The sequence below is a fragment of the Engystomops pustulosus genome, chromosome 9 (genome assembly GCF_040894005.1).
Source record: "Engystomops pustulosus chromosome 9, aEngPut4.maternal, whole genome shotgun sequence".
NCBI lineage: Eukaryota > Metazoa > Chordata > Amphibia > Anura > Leptodactylidae > Engystomops > Engystomops pustulosus.
Genome location: NC_092419.1, coordinates 114140547 through 114156692, shown reverse-complemented (window position 1 = coordinate 114156692; position 16146 = coordinate 114140547). Strand labels below are relative to the sequence as shown.

The 16146-nt window shown below is 54.9% G+C and overlaps 1 protein-coding gene across 3 annotated transcripts in view; it reads right to left on the bottom strand.

The window, feature by feature from the left end:
- SEC16A (SEC16 homolog A, endoplasmic reticulum export factor) overlaps positions 1–16146 on the bottom strand; it is a 32309-nt gene that overhangs the window by 3396 nt on the left and 12767 nt on the right. For 2 of the 3 annotated variants that reach the window (XM_072125839.1, XM_072125838.1), the window contains exons 17-31: positions 15959–16099; positions 15564–15677; positions 15267–15465; positions 9218–9442; positions 8442–8527; positions 8317–8364; positions 8089–8241; positions 7773–7850; positions 7322–7381; positions 7125–7245; positions 3858–3995; positions 3649–3734; positions 3026–3079; positions 2700–2759; positions 814–885 (exon numbers count right to left, since the gene is read on the bottom strand). In XM_072125839.1, coding sequence (XP_071981940.1) covers positions 814–885; positions 2700–2759; positions 3026–3079; positions 3649–3734; positions 3858–3995; positions 7125–7245; positions 7322–7381; positions 7773–7850; positions 8089–8241; positions 8317–8364; positions 8442–8527; positions 9218–9442; positions 15267–15465; positions 15564–15677; positions 15959–16099 — 1635 coding nt within the window. The remainder of the gene's footprint in view (positions 1–813; positions 886–2699; positions 2760–3025; positions 3080–3648; positions 3735–3857; positions 3996–7124; positions 7246–7321; positions 7382–7772; positions 7851–8088; positions 8242–8316; positions 8365–8441; positions 8528–9217; positions 9443–15266; positions 15466–15563; positions 15678–15958; positions 16100–16146) is intronic. The other variant, XM_072125841.1, reaches the window with a different exon arrangement.

Below are 16146 nucleotides of genomic sequence, written 5' to 3'. Positions count from 1 at the left end.
ACCACGGGGACAGGACACGAGAGAGAGCGGTCACATACACGTAATGCACCACGGGGACAGGACACGAGAGAGAGCAGTCACATACATGTAATGCACCACGGGGACAGGACACGAGAGAGAGCGGTCACATACATGTAATGCACCACGGGGACAGGACACGAGAAAGAGCAGTCACATACACGTAATGCACCACGGGGACAGGACACGAGAGAGAGCGGTCACATACGCGTAATTCCCCCACGGGGACAGGACACGAGAGAGAGCAGTCACATACACGTAATGCACCACGGGGACAGGACACGAGAGAGAGCGGTCACATACACGTAATGCACCACGGGGACAGGACACGAGAGAGAGCGGTCACATACACGTAATGCACCACGGGGACAGGACACGAGAGAGAGCGGTCACATACACGTAATGCACCACGGGGACAGGACACGAGAAAGAGCAGTCACATACACGTAATGCACCACGGGGACAGGACACGAGAGAGAGCGGTCAAATACATGTAATGCACCACGGGGACAGGACACGAGAAAGAGCAGTCACATACACGTAATGCACCACGGGGACAGGACAGAGGGAGAGAGAGAGTCACATATACGTAATGCACCACGGGGACAGGACACGAGAGAGAGCGGTCACATACATGTAATGCACCACGGGGACAGGACACGAGAGAGAGCGGTCACATACACGTAATGCACCACGGGGACAGGACACGAGAGGGAGAGAGAAAGAGAGAGAGCAGCTCTGGAGCGGTAGATGCCCCTCTATAAGGCATTGGGGGGCGGACGGGGGGTCACTTACTTGTGCAAAACTTGCAGGGTTATAGAAAGGAACTGCAGCCGGTGGAGGAGGGGCCCCGCTGCCGCCAGGAGCCTGAAAGAAGCAAAATGATGTCATGAGATGATGTCATGCGCTTTATACCACCACGCTGACACTTACACAGCTGAAGAGCCGTTACAATATCATCCTTTGTGCCGATCAAAATGCAACAAATCTGCAGCTGTGTCATCAGGGATAGGCCAGGACCAGTCACTGACTGCCAGCAGAGATGTGGTGAGGAGCCTCTCACTGCACAGAGATTGTATAAGGGGGGGGGAGATGCGCAGCATGCGGCAGGTTACACAGCATGCACATAAGGATTAGTCAGGACCCCTCAGAGCATGCAGAGTCAACTACCGGGGCTTCATGGCGCTGCCCCGATGTCCTGCCGGTATATATATATTGATGTCCTGCCGGTATATATATATTGATGTCCTGCCGGTATATACATTGATGTGGGCGGCCCGCGTCCTGCCGGTATATATACATTGATGTGGGCGGCCCGCGTCCTGCCGGTATATATACATTGATGTCCTGCCGGTATATACATTGATGTGGGCGGCACACGTACTGCCGGTATATACATTGATGTGGGCGGCACACGTACTGCCGGTATATATATTGATGTGGGCGGCCCGCGTCCTGCCGGTATATATATTGATGTGGGCGGCACACGTACTGCCGGTATATATATTGATGTGGGCGGCCCGCGTCCTGCCGGTATATATATTGATGTGGGCGGCCCGCGTCCTGCCGGTATATATATTGATGTGGGCGGCACACGTACTGCCGGTATATATATTGATGTGGGCGGCCCGCGTCCTGCCGGTATATATATTGATGTGGGCGGCCCGCGTCCTGCCGGTATATATATTGATGTGGGCGGCACACGTCCTGCCGGTATATATATTGATGTGGGCGGCACACGTACTGCCGGTATATATATTGATGTGGGCGGCACACGTACTGCCGGTATATATATTGATGTGGGCGGCACACGTACTGCCGGTATATATATTGATGTGGGCGGCACACGTACTGCCGGTATATATATTGATGTGGGCGGCACACGTACTGCCGGTATATATATTGATGTGGGCGGCACACGTACTGCCGGTATATATATTGATGTGGGCGGCACACGTACTGCCGGTATATATATTGATGTGGGCGGCACACGTACTGCCGGTATATATATTGATGTGGGCAGCCCGCGTCCTGCTGGTATATATATTGATGTGGTTACTTCCTGCTGATACGTATTTATGCTTGTAGTATATTCATTGCTGGTATATATTAATATTTGTGGTATATAGGTTTCAGGTATATATCTATATGTGTACAACGTACACACTACACCCCATCATTTGTGTTTATTCATGTCCTATACTCCATTCACACAGACAGCTGAATCCTCCGTGGCCTGCAAGTGTCAGGCTGTGAGCACCGCATTGTATCAGCAGCAGCTCTGGAAGTGACATGGAGAGTGCAGGGCGAGCGTCTATAGGACCAGCACCTCACTGTAGGGTCAAGCGTAGAAGCTCTGCTACTTGTGCTTCAGTTTCTTTGTAATGCAACTCTGCTTGCTGTCAGTAAGTAGAAGGCATTCAGAGGTGGATGAACAGAACCTGACCGGGCCGGCAGTGAGATGAGGCTAGTACAGGATGTTACAATGGGCTCACTAGTGGATACAGGCTGCTGTGCGTGGCCTATGACATGTAGCCCTGTAGATGTGCCGCCCAGTGTGCGCTATACTCCACCATCACAGGGTTAGGACAGGGGTGCAGTAGGAAAGCAAGCGGAATTAGTACAAAGTGTAAAAACCGCGGGTGCAATAGTCCAACACAAGAGCGCCGCCTGCTGTATACCTGCTGGAAATGCTGGCTAACTTCACGAGATAAGGAGCTCAGAGAACTAGACCGAGAAAGCTACAAAGAAAAAATAAAAAGCAAAATCCACACAAAAATGAGAAAACTTCATGCAAATCATCGTGCGTCACAGATTCAAACATGGCAAAAATCACAGGACATAGGCCCCTGCCACCGGCCCCATCAGGGGTCAGTGCTCCCTACATGGGGGAGGGGTGGCACCCCTACAGAGGCCCCTACCCCCCCACTGCATGCCCCGCACATCACATGACATGAATGTTATATGCCGTGATGCAGACTCCAGGACCCATCACACGGGATCTCACCTCTCCGGGAGGGACGTCATCCTGATGATCTGGTCCCAGCGCCGAGTTCACAAACTGAGACAAAAGAATGGAAAGAGATTGTGTAAAGCGGAGGGACAGGGGAGCAGGACCCCAAATCTATTCATCTGGGTGGCGACTGCCTGAAAATGACAACTCATTACCAATATATCCTTTATTTATAAAGATTAAAACTGGAGCCATAAAAGTCGGGCATGTCAGTCTATGAACGGGGGCTGGGAGCCAAGTGCTTTTTAGGGTCCCCGTCCCTTACTACACCCCTGCGTAGCACTGAATTGGCCCTATTCATAGCTGCCCGGACGCTGAGCAGGTCCTATACACATTGGTGGTTGAGCGCCCATGTTTATCTTACACATTCACTCTGCCTGCCGCGTTTCCCCTAATGTGTAGGGTCAGAGGTTACAGATTGTGAATATCGGGTCCACACTATCACTATCCCTGCATGGTCCGGCACGGAGGCCGTGCGCACGCGTTATAAAGAGAACGCCTCCCTCACTCCAGTTTTTGTCTTTATAAATAAAGGATATATTGGTAATGAGTTGCCATTTTCAGGCAGTCGCTACTTATTTATCCGTATCCTACAAGCAGAGGTGCTATAGTAGTACCTGCTGGGTGCCCTCCACCCCAGGCTGCTCCGATGGCGGCATCACCTCGGCCTCTGATCCTACAGGGGGCTGCGCCTCTTGTGGGACTGACAAAACACAAAATATTCCTGTCTTACATCCATTCCCTCTGTGGATCCCTCCATTAGCTGGAAAGAGCACGTGCTCCGGAGGGTCCGGGGCCCCAGTATCACAGATAGGTGATCACTTACCTGCATTGGGAACAAAGAGATTCGTAGGAATAGGCATGGGGGCCAAGGGAGCAAAGAGATCCGCAGGAGGAGGCACCGAGCTTGTAGGTTTGTTACCTCCTGGGTTTAAGACATCCACGTAACGGGCACGAGCCCCGCCTGGAGGAACATAGAGGAAGGAAATGTGAGTGCACCTGGACAGCAAGGCAGAAATGCGCCCGCCCCAGGAGGCTGCCCACACACACGCACCCCCGCCCCAGGAGGCTGCCCACACACACGCACCCCCGCCACAGGAGGCTGCCCACACACACGCACCCCCGCCACAGGAGGCTGCCCACACACACGCACCCCCGCCCCAGGAGGCTGCCCACACACACGCACCCCCGCCCCAGGAGGCTGCCCACACACGCACCCCCGCCACAGGAGGCTGCCCACACACACACAGGCCCCCCGCCCCAGGAGGCTGCCCACACACACACAGGCCCCCCGCCACAGGAGGCTGCCCACACACACACAGGCCCCACGCCCCAGGAGGCTGCCCACACGCACACACACACACACACACACACACACACACACACACACACACACACAGGCCCCCCGCCACAGGAGGCTGCACACACGCACACACACACACACACAGGCCCCCCGCCACAGGAGGCTGCACACACACACGCACCCCCGCCACAGGAGGCTGCCCACACACACACAGGCCCCACGCCCCAGGAGGCTGCCCACACACACACAGGCCCCACGCCCCAGGAGGCTGCCCACACACACACAGGCCCCACGCCCCAGGAGGCTGCCCACACACACACTGGCCCCCCGCCACAGGAGGCTGCCCACACACACACACCCCCGCCCCAGGAGGCTGCCCACGCACACACACCCCCGCCCCAGGAGGCTGCCCACACACACGCACTGGCCCCCCGCCCCAGGAGGCTGCCCACACACACGCACTGGCCCCCCGCCCCAGGAGGCTGCCCACACACACGCACCCGCCCCAGGAGGCTGCCCACACACATGCACCCGCCCCAGGAGGCTGCCCACACACACGCACTGGCCCCCCGCCCCAGGAGGCTGCCCACACACACGCACTGGCCCCCCGCCCCAGGAGGCTGCCCACACACACGCACTGGCCCCCCGCCCCAGGAGGCTGCCCACACACACGCACTGGCCCCCCGCCACAGGAGGCTGCCCACACACACACACCTGCCCCAGGAGGCTGCCCACACACACACACACCTGCCCCAGGAGGCTGCCCACACACACACACACCTGCCCCAGGAGGCTGCCCACACACACACACCTGCCCCAGGAGGCTGCCCACACACATGCACCCCCGCCCCAGGAGGCTGCCCACACACACGCACCCCCGCCCCAGGAGGCTGCCCACACACACACACCTGCCCCAGGAGGCTGCCCACACACACACGCACTGGCCCCCCGCCCCAGGAGGCTGCCCACACACACACACCTGCCCCAGGAGGCTGCCCACACACACACGCACTGGCCCCCCGCCCCAGGAGGCTGCCCACACACACATGCACCCGCCCCAGGAGGCTGCCCACACACAGGCACTGGCCCCCCGCCCCAGGAGGCTGCCCACACACACGCACTGGCCCCCCGCCCCAGGAGGCTGCCCACACACACGCACTGGCCCCCCGCCCCAGGAGGCTGCCCACACACACGCACTGGCCCCCCGCCCCAGGAGGCTGCCCACACACACGCACTGGCCCCCCGCCACAGGAGGCTGCCCACACACACGCACTGGCCCCCCGCCACAGGAGGCTGCCCACACACACACACCTGCCCCAGGAGGCTGCCCACACTCCGCACCCGCCACAGGAGGCTGCCCACACACACGCACTGGCCCCCCGCCACAGGAGGCTGCCCACACACACCACAGGAGGCTGCCCACACACACACACACACACAGGCCCCCCGCCACAGGAGGCTGCCCACACACACACACACACACAGGCCCCCCCGCCACAGGAGGCTGCCCACACACACACACACACACACAGGCCCCCCCGCCACAGGAGGCTGCCCACACACACACACACACAGGCCCCCCCGCCACAGGAGGCTGCCCACACACACACAGGCCCCCCCGCCACAGGAGGCTGCCCACACACACACACACAGGCCCCCCGCCACAGGAGGCTGCCCACACACACACACACAGGCCCCCCGCCACAGGAGGCTGCCCACACACACACACACAGGCCCCCCGCCACAGGAGGCTGCCCACACACACACACACACACACACACACACACACACACAGGCCCCCCGCCACAGGAGGCTGCACACACGCACACACACACACACACACAGGCCCCCCGCCACAGGAGGCTGCACACACACACACAGGCCCCCCGCCACAGGAGGCTGCACACACGCACACACACACACACACAGGCCCCCCGCCACAGGAGGCTGCACACACACACACACAGGCCCCCCCGCCACAGGAGGCTGCACACACACACACACAGGCCCCCCGCCACAGGAGGCTGCACACACACACACACAGGCCCCCCCGCCACAGGAGGCTGCACACACACACACACACACACAGGCCCCCCGCCACAGGAGGCTGCCCACACACACACAGGCCCCCCCGCCACAGGAGGCTGCCCACACACACACACACACACCCCCGCCACAGGAGGCTGCACACACACACACAGGCCCCCCCGCCACAGGAGGCTGCACACACACACACACAGGCCCCCCCGCCACAGGAGGCTGCACACACACACACACACACACAGGCCCCCCGCCACAGGAGGCTGCCCACACACACACACACAGGCCCCCCGCCACAGGAGGCTGCCCACACACACACACACACACCCCCGCCACAGGAGGCTGCCCACACACACACAGGCCCCCCCGCCACAGGAGGCTGCCCACACACACACACACACAGGCCCCCCGCCACAGGAGGCTGCACACACACACACAGGCCCCCCCGCCACAGGAGGCTGCACACACACACACCACAGGAGGCTGCCCACACTCCCCCGACCATTACAGAACAACCCCAGCAACAACCAAAGTTAAACCATTTAAAAATGATTCCACCGAGACATCCCATGATGCTCCAGCACTCTGGGGGTCCCGGTTACACCCCCCAATAATGATTATCTCTGTAGGTATCACATGTCCACAATGTAAGGAAATGTCCCGTTACTTATTATTCTATGTCACTTCTTCCTGTTTGATGCCAGGAACCATAACAGAAGTATAGGGGGAGATAGAGGGGGCCACTCATACCTGCTTTTATGGAGAACATGTTGACTGAAGGATTGGGGGGAGCAGCTGTTGCCCCTGGTCCTGGAGGGATGGCCTGGGGTCTCATGGGCATGGCAGAGGGGGGAGGCGGAAGCGGCTTGCTCTATAAAATAAATATATATATTTCTCCAAACCTCTAGCTGTGTGCGGCAGAGAGGCGGCAGCAGCTGGACACTTACCTCCTCACCCTCCGGCTCATCCAGGTTGATCCAGCGCTGTTTTGTCTCATCCCATACAATCTACATGGTAAAAATACAAGTTAGCAAGTGACCAGAAAAATGTAAAGCGTAAAAACACAAAGGCAGCTCAGGCCAGGCAAGCGAGAGTTAAAGAGGTTTTCCAGGGACAGATCATCCATACGAGATGATGCAGAGGTGTTCGGCTTCCTATGGAGCCTCCATTCATAGCATTTTGGTGATCTATCCTACGGGGAGGTCGGCAGTGTGGCTTAGAATAGTAAACCCCTCAAAGAGAGAGTAAAATAATAGGAGGCCTCGAAAGCTGCAGCGCAAAAAGAAGGACTACACAGAAGCAGAGGGTGCGTGACAGTGTAACAGGGAATGTGTGACAAGAAGCAGCGGGTGATGCATTGTACATGAGCAGGAAGACACGGCTCCTCAGCATCCTTACAGATTTATTCCTGTCATCTGGCAAGTGAGCTTCGTTCTTTCCTTTCCTCATCAGCCAGCCAAACCAACTTCTACCGCTCTACAAAATGGTTTCAAGAGAGACAGACGTAAGGACTACAAAGCTGAGCTTCTGTTACAATGTACAATACACAAGGATCAATAACATTGCATCAAACACTTGAGGCTGTGGAGCTGCCATCTATCTGTATCGGTGTCTGCTACACTATCAGTCCCGTACGGTCCCTGGCAGGAGAGGTCATTCCCTGATGTGCCCGTCCTCCCCGCATGCGCCCCAGGCAGCGCAGGACATCCCTTACCCCTTGGGATGAGGTATTGGCCTTTGATTCCTTCTTGGGCTCAGGTTTCTTTATCTCGGGGATGGGAGGAGGCGATGGCTGAACGCCGATGGAGCTTCTCCGTGTAGATGCCACTGAGTGGGTGGAGGATTCGGAGGTGGTCCGCGTCCGTCGCTGCACAGAAGGGGAGATCATTAGTGACGAGCCAAGCAGATGGCGACTCCCCCAATCATACACATAAGAGCTCACCATATGAGACGACGACTGGGACACGGTTCTGGACCTCTGACCCGGAGCCTGAGAGGACGACAATGGTTAATAATAATCTATAGAGAAATATGTGGCATGACCTTAATAATAACAGGAATATTTACCATCTTTGCCATTTCACCATAGAAGTCAAATCCAGTGTCATGGAAGGTGGTTTTTGTGGGGGAGTTTGTTGGGGGTCTCTGTAATGCTTTAGGCAGATATAAAGAATAGATATGAGTGTTAAGGAGGTCGCACTGGTTTCGGACCCCATCTTAGATACAGCGGCCATGTTCCCTGACCATTGTCAAGTTAATGTCACGATTCAAACTTCATTTTATGTAACCTGTTTGCTGCCTGTCAGCTAATACCCTGTGACATGTAATGAGAAGCCAGTCTGTCCTCGATGCTGCATGATATTAGGATTCTGGAGCCACTTATCTTCTTAGTATAAACAATATCTGTGTACAAGGTCTCTGAGAACTGAGCACAATTAATTAATTGTTTTCCCCAGAATGTGCTGATGACCAATAGCTTTGCAGTATACTATTCACGCCTCTCTGATGACTCTTCTGTCTGTGATATTATGCATTTTGAGATATTAAACGTGAGAAGATCTTTACATACACTAAGAGATTGACTTATGTCTTAGTTTTTATGTTCAATCATGAAAGGGTTAATTAGGACTCACCTTACATAAGTCAAGAGGGCTGTTGGGGCCCTGCATAAAAATCCCTGTCATGAGTGACATCTAGTGTATAAGCAGCAGAGCAGACAGAGTCCCTATCACACACTGGTGTCACATTGTCACCTACAGGTAACGGCAATACAAGGAGAAAGTGCCGTGCCCACTGAGCAGAGGGCTGTAGTGCTACCTACCTGCACTACCACACCAACCCACCTGGATCCGGGCTCCACTGCTCCTGACTAGGAAATTCTGCATGCTGAGCCGGTACCGGTTCCATTGGAGCAGGGGTATACGTGCTATACATGGGCATCTGCTCACTGCTGACAGGTCCAAAGCCTGGTCCTGGTGGCGGAGGGGCCACAGTCGGGGAGGGTACAAACGTCTGCGGCTCATAGACAGGAGGTGGTTGATGATACAGAGCGGACGAGTTATCTGGGCCTGGAGAGAAAAACCTCATTATACACAGAATCCACATACTGTACCGGGAGAAGAGCGGCTGCTCATACGAGGTCATGTCTCTATAACCGGGCAACGAGCTAAACACGGCTCCAATACTCACCACGTCTGTCACCTCCGCACACACCAGGGGACCCACAGGTCGCACTGACGATTTACCAGGAGGGTAATAACTATCAGTAATATAGTGTTAGATGGATGATCATCACTGCCTGTGGTTTCTGTGCATCCCCTACAGTCCGGCTGATGGATGCCACGCACACGCAGGGAAAACTTGCAGCTTTAAATTGAAATTTGAGTGGATTTTTTCTCTCACTTTTTTTATTACAGTGATTAAACGGCGGCTCCTCCCAGTGTCCCCGGCTCTTATATACAGATCACATAGAACAGTGACCTTTCCGCGATTTGCATGTACAGACATCACATTTCTCTGCACGTCGACTAAACTCCTCTGCTCCAGGAATCCAGCTGAAGTCACAGAGCCTCCCGCAAGCACAGTATGAGGATATAAGCCCCTACCTCAGTACAGGATCAGGCTGTCACACTGCTGAGCACCTCCTGCAGGCACAGCGCTCAGTATGAGGATATAAGCCCCTACCTCAGTACAGGATCAGGCTGTCACACTGCTGAGCACCTCCTGCAGGCACAGTATGATTATATAAGCCCCTACCTCAGTACAGGATCAGGCTGTCACACTGCTGAGGACCCTCCTGCAGGCACAGCGCTCAGTATGAGGATATAAGCCCCTACCTCAGTACAGGATCAGGCTGTCACACTGCTGAGCACCTCCTGCAGGCACAGTATGATTATATAAGCCCCTACCTCAGTACAGGATCAGGCTGTCACACTGCTGAGCACCTCCTGCAAGCACAGTATGAGGATATAAGCCCCTACCTCAGTACAGGATCAGGCTGTCACACTGCTGAGCACCTCCTGCAGGGCTGTCACACTGCTGAGGACCCTCCTGCAGGCACAGCGCTCAGTATGAGGATATAAGCCCCTACCTCAGTACAGGATCAGGCTGTCACACTGCTGAGGACCCTCCCGCAAGCACAGTATGAGGATATAAGCCCCTACCTCAGTACAGGATCAGGCTGTCACACTGCTGAGGACCCTCCTGCAGGCTCAGTATGAGGATATAAGCCCCTACCTCAGTACAGGATCAGGCTGTCACACTGCTGAGCACCTCCTGCAGGCACAGCGCTCAGTATGAGGATATAAGCCCCTACCTCAGTACAGGATCAGGCTGTCACACTGCTGAGCACCTCCTGCAGGCACAGCGCTCAGTATGATGATATAAGCCCCTACCTCAGTACAGGATCAGGCTGTCACACTGCTAAGGACCCTCCTGCAGGCTCAGTATGAGGATATAAGCCCCTACCTCAGTACAGGACCCTCCTGCAGGCTCAGTATGATGATATAAGCCCCTACCTCAGTACAGGATCAGGCTGTCACACTGCTGAGTACCCTCCTGCAGCGCTCAGTATGAGGATATAAGCCCCTACCTCAGTACAGGATCAGGCTGTCATACTGCTGAGCACCTCCTGCAGGCACAGCGCTCAGTATGATGATATAAGCCCCTACCTCAGTACAGGATCAGGCTGTCACACTGCTGAGCACCTCCTGCAGGGACAGCGCTCAGTATGATGATATAAGCCCCTACCTCAGTACAGGATCAGGCTGCCATACTGCTGAGGACCCTCCTGCAGGCACAGTATGATTATATAAGCCCCTACCACAGTACAGGATCAGGCTGTCATACTGCTGAGCACCTCCTGCAGGCACAGCGCTCAGTATGATGATATAAGCCCCTACCTCAGTACAGGATCAGGTTGTCACACTGCTGAGGACCCTCCTGCAGGCACAGTATGATGATATAAGCCCCTACCACAGTACAGGATCAGGCTGTCACACTGCTGAGGACCCTCCCGCAAGCACAGTATGAGGATATAAGCCCCTACCTCAGTACAGGATCAGGCTGTCACACTGCTGAGGACCCTCCTGCAGGCTCAGTATGAGGATATAAGCCCCTACCTCAGTACAGGATCAGGCTGTCACACTGCTGAGCACCTCCTGCAGGCACAGCGCTCAGTATGAGGATATAAGCCCCTACCTCAGTACAGGATCAGGCTGTCACACTGCTGAGCACCTCCTGCAGGCACAGCGCTCAGTATGATGATATAAGCCCCTACCTCAGTACAGGATCAGGCTGTCACACTGCTAAGGACCCTCCTGCAGGCTCAGTATGAGGATATAAGCCCCTACCTCAGTACAGGACCCTCCTGCAGGCTCAGTATGATGATATAAGCCCCTACCTCAGTACAGGATCAGGCTGTCACACTGCTGAGTACCCTCCTGCAGCGCTCAGTATGAGGATATAAGCCCCTACCTCAGTACAGGATCAGGCTGTCATACTGCTGAGCACCTCCTGCAGGCACAGCGCTCAGTATGATGATATAAGCCCCTACCTCAGTACAGGATCAGGCTGTCACACTGCTGAGCACCTCCTGCAGGGACAGCGCTCAGTATGATGATATAAGCCCCTACCTCAGTACAGGATCAGGCTGCCATACTGCTGAGGACCCTCCTGCAGGCACAGTATGATTATATAAGCCCCTACCACAGTACAGGATCAGGCTGTCATACTGCTGAGCACCTCCTGCAGGCACAGCGCTCAGTATGATGATATAAGCCCCTACCTCAGTACAGGATCAGGTTGTCACACTGCTGAGGACCCTCCTGCAGGCACAGTATGATGATATAAGCCCCTACCACAGTACAGGATCAGGCTGTCACACTGCTGAGGACCCTCCTGCAGGCACAGTATGATGATATAAGCCCCTACCTCAGTACAGGATCAGGCTGTCACACTGCTGAGGACCCTCCCGCAAGCACAGTATGAGGATATAAGCCCCTACCTCAGTACAGGATCAGGCTGTCACACTGCTGAGGACCCTCCTGCAGGCTCAGTATGAGGATATAAGCCCCTACCTCAGTACAGGATCAGGCTGTCACACTGCTGAGCACCTCCTGCAGGCACAGCGCTCAGTATGAGGATATAAGCCCCTACCTCAGTACAGGATCAGGCTGTCACACTGCTGAGCACCTCCTGCAGGCACAGCGCTCAGTATGATGATATAAGCCCCTACCTCAGTACAGGATCAGGCTGTCACACTGCTAAGGACCCTCCTGCAGGCTCAGTATGAGGATATAAGCCCCTACCTCAGTACAGGACCCTCCTGCAGGCTCAGTATGATGATATAAGCCCCTACCTCAGTACAGGATCAGGCTGTCACACTGCTGAGTACCCTCCTGCAGCGCTCAGTATGAGGATATAAGCCCCTACCTCAGTACAGGATCAGGCTGTCATACTGCTGAGCACCTCCTGCAGGCACAGCGCTCAGTATGATGATATAAGCCCCTACCTCAGTACAGGATCAGGCTGTCACACTGCTGAGCACCTCCTGCAGGGACAGCGCTCAGTATGATGATATAAGCCCCTACCTCAGTACAGGATCAGGCTGCCATACTGCTGAGGACCCTCCTGCAGGCACAGTATGATTATATAAGCCCCTACCACAGTACAGGATCAGGCTGTCATACTGCTGAGCACCTCCTGCAGGCACAGCGCTCAGTATGATGATATAAGCCCCTACCTCAGTACAGGATCAGGTTGTCACACTGCTGAGGACCCTCCTGCAGGCACAGTATGATGATATAAGCCCCTACCACAGTACAGGATCAGGCTGTCACACTGCTGAGGACCCTCCCGCAAGCACAGTATGAGGATATAAGCCCCTACCTCAGTACAGGATCAGGCTGTCACACTGCTGAGGACCCTCCTGCAGGCTCAGTATGAGGATATAAGCCCCTACCTCAGTACAGGATCAGGCTGTCACACTGCTGAGCACCTCCTGCAGGCACAGCGCTCAGTATGAGGATATAAGCCCCTACCTCAGTACAGGATCAGGCTGTCACACTGCTGAGCACCTCCTGCAGGCACAGCGCTCAGTATGATGATATAAGCCCCTACCTCAGTACAGGATCAGGCTGTCACACTGCTAAGGACCCTCCTGCAGGCTCAGTATGAGGATATAAGCCCCTACCTCAGTACAGGACCCTCCTGCAGGCTCAGTATGATGATATAAGCCCCTACCTCAGTACAGGATCAGGCTGTCACACTGCTGAGTACCCTCCTGCAGCGCTCAGTATGAGGATATAAGCCCCTACCTCAGTACAGGATCAGGCTGTCATACTGCTGAGCACCTCCTGCAGGCACAGCGCTCAGTATGATGATATAAGCCCCTACCTCAGTACAGGATCAGGCTGTCACACTGCTGAGCACCTCCTGCAGGGACAGCGCTCAGTATGATGATATAAGCCCCTACCTCAGTACAGGATCAGGCTGCCATACTGCTGAGGACCCTCCTGCAGGCACAGTATGATTATATAAGCCCCTACCACAGTACAGGATCAGGCTGTCATACTGCTGAGCACCTCCTGCAGGCACAGCGCTCAGTATGATGATATAAGCCCCTACCTCAGTACAGGATCAGGTTGTCACACTGCTGAGGACCCTCCTGCAGGCACAGTATGATGATATAAGCCCCTACCACAGTACAGGATCAGGCTGTCACACTGCTGAGGACCCTCCTGCAGGCACAGTATGATGATATAAGCCCCTACCTCAGTACAGGATCAGGCTGTCACACTGCTGAGGACCCTCCTGCAGGCACAGTATGATGATATAAGCCCCTACCTCAGTACAGGATCAGGCTGTCAAACTGCTGAGGACCCTCCTGCAGGCACAGCGCTCAGTATGAGGATATAAGCCCCTACCTCAGTACAGGATCAGGCTGTCACACTGCTGAGCACCTCCTGCAGGGACAGCGCTCAGTATGATGATATAAGCCCCTACCTCAGTACAGGATCAGGCTGCCATACTGCTGAGGACCCTCCTGCAGGCACAGTATGATTATATAAGCCCCTACCACAGTACAGGATCAGGCTGTCATACTGCTGAGCACCTCCTGCAGGCACAGCGCTCAGTATGATGATATAAGCCCCTACCTCAGTACAGGATCAGGTTGTCACACTGCTGAGGACCCTCCTGCAGGCACAGTATGATGATATAAGCCCCTACCACAGTACAGTCACACTGCTGAGGACCTTCTGCAGGGACAGGGATTGGGGGAACCCCTGCACAAATGGCCAGGTGCCTGGGGATCAGCAGCTCATACCGAATAACCGAGCGCTGGTCACATGACCTCCTACTGACATGAAGAGGCTGCAGCGCCGCCCAGCAGAGGGGAAAATTGTCTTATACAGATTTATTTTAGAGAGGTAAAGCGTTGTAGATGTATGTACATGTGTTGATGCGACCTCTGAACCCTTCACGCCTCATGTCAGTCATGTCATACACCACGGTGAAGCCCAAAACTGAACCACACAATCTGGTCATGTCCGTGTTACAAGCATGTGGGCAACCGCAAGACCACCTGAGGCAAAGATGGTAAAGCCAGGAGATGACCCAGTAGTCCCCGTCTAATATCATGTGTGGAGGAACATTCTGCAGCATTAACGATCCACGAACAATTTCAAACTATTGGGTCTCTTAACATATAGAAATGGTCTGCACTAAAATCCTGGATTTTCCCCTCTAGGACAGGCATAGCAGACTTCACCCAGGTGCTCGAGGGATTCCCTTTCCCTTCCATGGACATGTGTTGGCTTTGTGAAATACCATTATAAGACAATTGAAGGTAGTCCAATTACCTAGAAAGGAATGGTATTGCCTGGCCCTTACCTGGCAGTGCCAGCTGCACCCCCTGGGCAGCTCCCATGTTGGGGAGGTTTGTCAGCAATGGATTATCTGTAGCAGCTGGCAGGTCATGTGCAGCGGGGATGCCCTCAGACTGGCTGACGTGCTCCTGCTCGGAGCTTGGCGTGCTGCAGGCGTACTGCTGTGGGGTGGTCCGACCAGTGTTGAATACCACGGCTCCTTGCTAAACGTGGAGCAATATAAGAGAGACATGGTGTGAGCCAGGTCATTCAGCCTTCATAAGTATATATGTGGATAATACCCCCCCCCCTCCCCACGTACCTTCATCTGCATGTCCAAGTGCCGCAGCCTAAGAAGCCACGGCGGCTCCACAAATAATTCCTGCTCTGGTTTTTCCTTCAGCTGAGGATCAAAGAACCTTAAATGTGAGGACACCTGAAAAAGGGAAACACACAAAGGGTTAACCACATACTTTGGAGCGTCAGTGTCCCAAGATGTGGATTTTCCCTACACTGATCTTGCAAGAGAAAATCCTACAGAACATTCTCACCATGTTACTTGTGAGCTAGACACATCACCATCTTATTCTGATTTGTTACAATGTAACAGTGCAGGGAATTTCCTAGTACAGCTACAACTATAGCAGAACCTCAGCCGTGAAGTTCATTCAGAAGAGAGCACAATCCCTGGCAGGAGTAGGACGACACCAGGCTCACCTCCAGGAGCTGGCCCACCAGCACGGGGGAGTAGTAGGATGGATGCTTGATAATGGTCTTGGAGATGACTTCACAGTAATGGAAGGCCTGAGCAGCAAGTCCACACTCAGCCAAGCGACAAGCATAGATGAACTTGAAAACCTGCAAGAGAGAATCTCATGAAGTCACTTAGTCCCATGTGCTGCCCC